The sequence below is a fragment of the Onthophagus taurus genome, chromosome 8 (genome assembly GCF_036711975.1).
Source record: "Onthophagus taurus isolate NC chromosome 8, IU_Otau_3.0, whole genome shotgun sequence".
Lineage (NCBI taxonomy): Eukaryota > Metazoa > Arthropoda > Insecta > Coleoptera > Scarabaeidae > Onthophagus > Onthophagus taurus.
This window is the reverse complement of record NC_091973.1, coordinates 18,547,460-18,552,052: the sequence shown is the minus strand read 5'-3', so window position 1 is coordinate 18,552,052 and position 4,593 is coordinate 18,547,460. Positions and strand designations below refer to the sequence as shown.

General features: G+C 40.7%; 1 protein-coding gene across 1 annotated transcript; it reads left to right on the top strand.

Moving 5' to 3' along the window:
- Positions 1–517: 517 nt before the first annotated feature.
- On the top strand, positions 518–3,056 carry LOC111420145 (uncharacterized). The gene is made up of 2 exons (XM_023053065.2): positions 518–1,205; positions 1,561–3,056. Exons 1-2 carry the CDS (start codon positions 518–520, stop codon positions 3,054–3,056), a joined length of 2,184 nt encoding a protein of 727 aa, XP_022908833.2.
- The last annotated feature ends 1,537 nt before the right edge of the window (positions 3,057–4,593 follow it).

Genomic DNA, 4,593 nt, shown 5'->3' with positions numbered 1-4,593 from the left:
AAATATTCCAATCAGATATATGGAGTTTAAATTCGCGTAACTGGCCCAATACTTGTGCTCCGCCGCTCGAACCTTCCTCTCGCTTCACAAAACACTTCGCTTTATAATAAACTAAACTTTATTCTCACTTAATTTACATGTCTTTTTACCATCTTATTTCTTGACGCTTTTATAACCGACTCCTTCTCCTGATACTCCTAATCACCCAAACCTGTTTGCAGTCATGCGCATTCAAGTTCTCTATACATTACAACAAGTAACAAGCGATTCTATGGACTTGAAACGGTTTTGGTCAATGGAAACTCTCGGTATAAACGCGACCGCGAACGTGCAAGGTGATTTTACAACGGGTTTTAAAAACAAATACATAAACTGGCGAGACGGGCGGTATGAAGTGTCGTTACTGTGGAAAATTGATCAATTTTTAGACTCAAATTTCACTCGAGCTCTAGCGAGACTAAAAGCACTAACGTCTAAACTACATAAAAGCGAAAAGTTAAATGAGTATGACGTAGCAATGCGCGAATACCTAAAAGACAATTGTGCAGAAGAGGTAACTAACGAGACAGACGCGAATCGGAAGTACTATACGCCACACAGGGCTGTCTACCGCTACGATAAAGACACAAGTAAAGTTCGTGTAGTGTTTGACGCATCCGCGCATGCGCCGGGTTTCGAATCGCTTAATGAACAATTGCACTGCGGAGACAATTTAATTCCTGATTTATTACAAATGTTATTGAATTTCCGTATAGGTGCAATAGGTGTAACTTCTGACATCAAAAAGGCGTTTCTACAAACGCCATCGATAAACGACAACGATCGCAACGTGCTTCGATTCCTGTGGTATAAAGATCCAGTACCTGAAAACTTGACGTCAGCGATGGAACTATCAAACATAACGACATACCGCATGAAGCGAGTAACGTTTGGGATCATTAGCAGTCCATTCCTTTTAGCAGCAACATTGCGTAAACATTTCGAAGACCAGCCAGATAAGTTACAAAATACAGCGTCAATTTTGTCCAAGTCATTTTACGTCGATGATTTAGTGACGGCAGCAAGTACCCTGGACCAAGCTCAGAACTTATATAGCGAGTCGATGCAAATTCTGCACGCTGCAAACATGAATTTAAGAAAGTGGTGCTCTAATGATGCAAAAATGATGGCAGTGTTTCAAACAAATGAAAAGGTAACCAGACAAGGTGAGCGAAAGGTATTGGGCATATTGTAGCATACATTACATGATGTATTAGGAGTAAGTGTACAGTCAGAGGAAGACAGACAGAAAGACACAGTACCGACAAAGCGTAAAGTTCTGAAAACAGTAGCAGAAGATTTACGACCCATTAGGATTACTTGAACCATGCACAGTAAAATCGAAAATTCTACTGCAAACCTTGTGGAAGAAAAAACTGAATTGGGATGATGTATTGGACTCAGAACAAAGCGGAGAATGGTCAAAATGGTGTAAAGAACTAACTGACTTGTCTGAGCTAAGAGTGCCCAGGTGTATTATTCAAAACAAAACGGACAACGTAGATCTTCACATTTTTGCAGACGCAAGTCCATATGCATATGGAGCAGTAACTTACATAAGATGCCTATCAAACCACGAATGCAACTATGTGACGTCAAAAAACAGAGTTGCTCCAATAGACAAATCAGGTCAAAGGGAACTTACATTACCTAAGTTAGAACTGACAGCGGCTTTATGTGCAGCGAGACTTCAAAATTACATTGCAAAAAATATGTTGATCAATATCCAGAAGACGACTCTGTGGTCAGATTCAAAGATATCCTTATATTGGATTAGAGGAAAATCCAAGAAATGGAAACCTTACGTACAAAAACGTGTAAACGAAATACACAAATTGAGCGATAGTGTATGGAGATATTGTCCGGGAAAAGAAAATCCTGCAGACCTATTAACGAGAGGAATTTCAGCCAAAACATTAATTGAATCTAACTTATGGTTACGAGGCCCTAAATGGCTGAAGGATGAAGAGAATTGGTTGAGCGATGAATATTTTGAACCAGATGTGGATCAAGTTAGCAGTTTGTTAACTATACAACGAAACGAATCCACACCGGAAGCACAGCCCATATTTCCATTGGAAAAGTATGGAACATATGAGAAAATTATGCGAATCACGGCTTATGTTATAAGATTTGTTAAATTAACAAAGAAGATGTACAAAGCAAAGCGATTATCGACACAAGATCTAAATGAAGCAGATACTTATTGGATAAAATATATACAAGAAAAGGATTTCCCGAACGAGTTGAAAGCTTTAAAAAGGGAAATGCCGATACAATCATCATCTTCGATTCTGATGTTGAAACCATTTTTAGATGAGAATGGTGTCATGCGTTTATTAGGAAGGTTAGATGAAGCGCCTTTGAGCTATGATGAGAAACATCCAATCATATCACCAAAACGATCAATGTTGACGGAGAAAATTATAAGGAAATGTCATAAGGGGGTAAATCATTATGGAGTAAATGCGACTTTAGCTGAACTGAGAAAGAGATTTTGGGTTCCGCAAGGACGTCAGAAAGTTAAAGCAATCCTTAACCAATGTTTGAAATGTAAACGATTGAAAGGAAAACCTGGAAACGAAGAATGTGCTCCACTACCAAAGACTCGCGTAACTATGACAAATCCATTTAATATAACAGGCATTGATTTTGCTGGTCCACTATACGCCAACGTCGCAGGTCAACGAACAAAAACATATATAATGTTATTTACGTGTGCGGTTATAAGAGCAGTCCATCTGGAATTGGTTCCAGATTTGACAACTGAATGTTGTATAAGAGGGTTGAGAAGGTTCATTGCCAGAAGGGGCGTTCCTGATGTTGTATACTCTGATAATGCCAAAACGTTTAAGAGAACAGACCTTGAATTAAGAAAATTATCCGCTATCTTGGAATCAGAAAAGATTCAGGATTTAGTTAGAAAGCAGCGAAAAAGCAGCGATTCATTGGAGGTTTATAGCGGAAAGAGCTCCATGGTGGGGTGGCTTTTGGGAGAGAATGGTAAAAACCGTTAAAGACGCATTAAAAATAACTTTAGGTAGAGCATACGTCGAACGAGACGAATTAGAAACTATTTTAATAGAAATCGAGGCGACAATAAATTCTCGTCCACTTACGTATATCAGTGATGACTCGACAGATTTGACTATTATATCCTTCTCATTTTGACTGGAAAGACTGAAGTAGGATTTTGTATGAATTTAACCTCGAAGAAGATAAGTAGATCTGAAATATTGAAAAGGTGGAGAGATAGAGAGAAAACGTTGAAAAGATTTTGGGACAGGTGGCGTTCCGATTATTTACAACAATTGCGGACAGCGCATCTAAGAAAATCGATAAATGCCAAATCATTGAATATTGGGGATGTTGTTTTGGTGCAAGAAAACAGTTCTAGGTTGCAGTGGAAGATGGGCAGGGTTGTGAATTTGTACCAAGGTAGAGATAATAAAATAAGGGCATGTGAAGTAAAGTTAAGTGGCGGAACTACATTACGACGACCAGTCCAACTCTTGTACCCCTTGGAGGTACAAGCCTTTTCGCCGGGGGAGGATTTGGAAAATTTTAGAATGAATTAAACGAAGCTAGGGGAATCCCTGGTTGCGTGGAACATATCGGCGCAGCGACAACCGATAACCAGTACGACTCGAACCAGCGAGGTGTAACGTTGTTCGAAGCGCATCGCACCCCTACTTTATTATAAATTTTATTTTCTGTTGTTTCTATATAAAGTTACTTTGTTGTGTTTTAAAGAGTAAATAAGTAAGCTTTTTTATGAACCGTGGTGAGTTTTATTGAACTATTTCCACACCAACCATGCCTTGTTCTGGATACCATCTTAACCTGGCGCCTTTCCCTTCTTCAATCCCATAAGCACTGCTTCCATCTCCTCTTCTACTATCTCCTCTCCCCCATCTTCCTCATAGCCTCCCAAACCCGTTAGCCTCGTTTCAACCCCTCCCAATAATCCCATAAAGTAACTCTTCCATTCTGTCATGTGTATTTCGCTGGTTATCTTCTCCCTAATCTTCTTTGTCTTTTTCAGATACCTCCAGACCTCCCCTTCCCTTGTTATCCCTCTAATCTCTGCCGCCTCCTTCTCCCTCAGTTCTGTTTTCTTTCTACTGTATAACTCTCTGTATCCTCTCCTGGCCTCCCTATATCTATCCACCCCTATCTTCCCCCGTCTCCACTGCCTCAACCTCCTTCTCGCCTCCCTCTTCGCCTTCTTGCACTCGCCGTCATACCAGTCGTTCCTCCCTACTCTGCCCCCCCTACGTACACACTCCCTTTTCAGTGTTGCCTCCCGCACTACCTGGATAAGTTCTATCAAACCATTGATCTCTTGTATCCTCTGTTGCCAAGTGTCGAAGTTTCCCCTGTAGAATGCTACTCCTTCTTCCGACCTGTCTGTCCTGATGAACTTGCTCCCCAGTTCCGCTCGCCTTCCGTAATTCCTCTCGCTATTCCTGTTATAATACCCCCGCACGCTCTTCCTCTCTTACTTCTCCTCTCTGCAAACACGCAATCCCATCTATACCCTTCTGGCAACTT

Excerpts from the sequence above, each read along its gene's own strand:
- LOC111420145 (XM_023053065.2), top strand. The coding sequence starts at position 518 with ATGCGCGAATACCTAAAAGACAATTGTGCAGAAGAGGTAACTAACGAG. Across the intron at positions 1,206-1,560 it reads TGAAAAGGTAACCAGACAAG|ACGCAAGTCCATATGCATAT; the intron begins GTGAGCGAAAGG and ends ACATTTTTGCAG.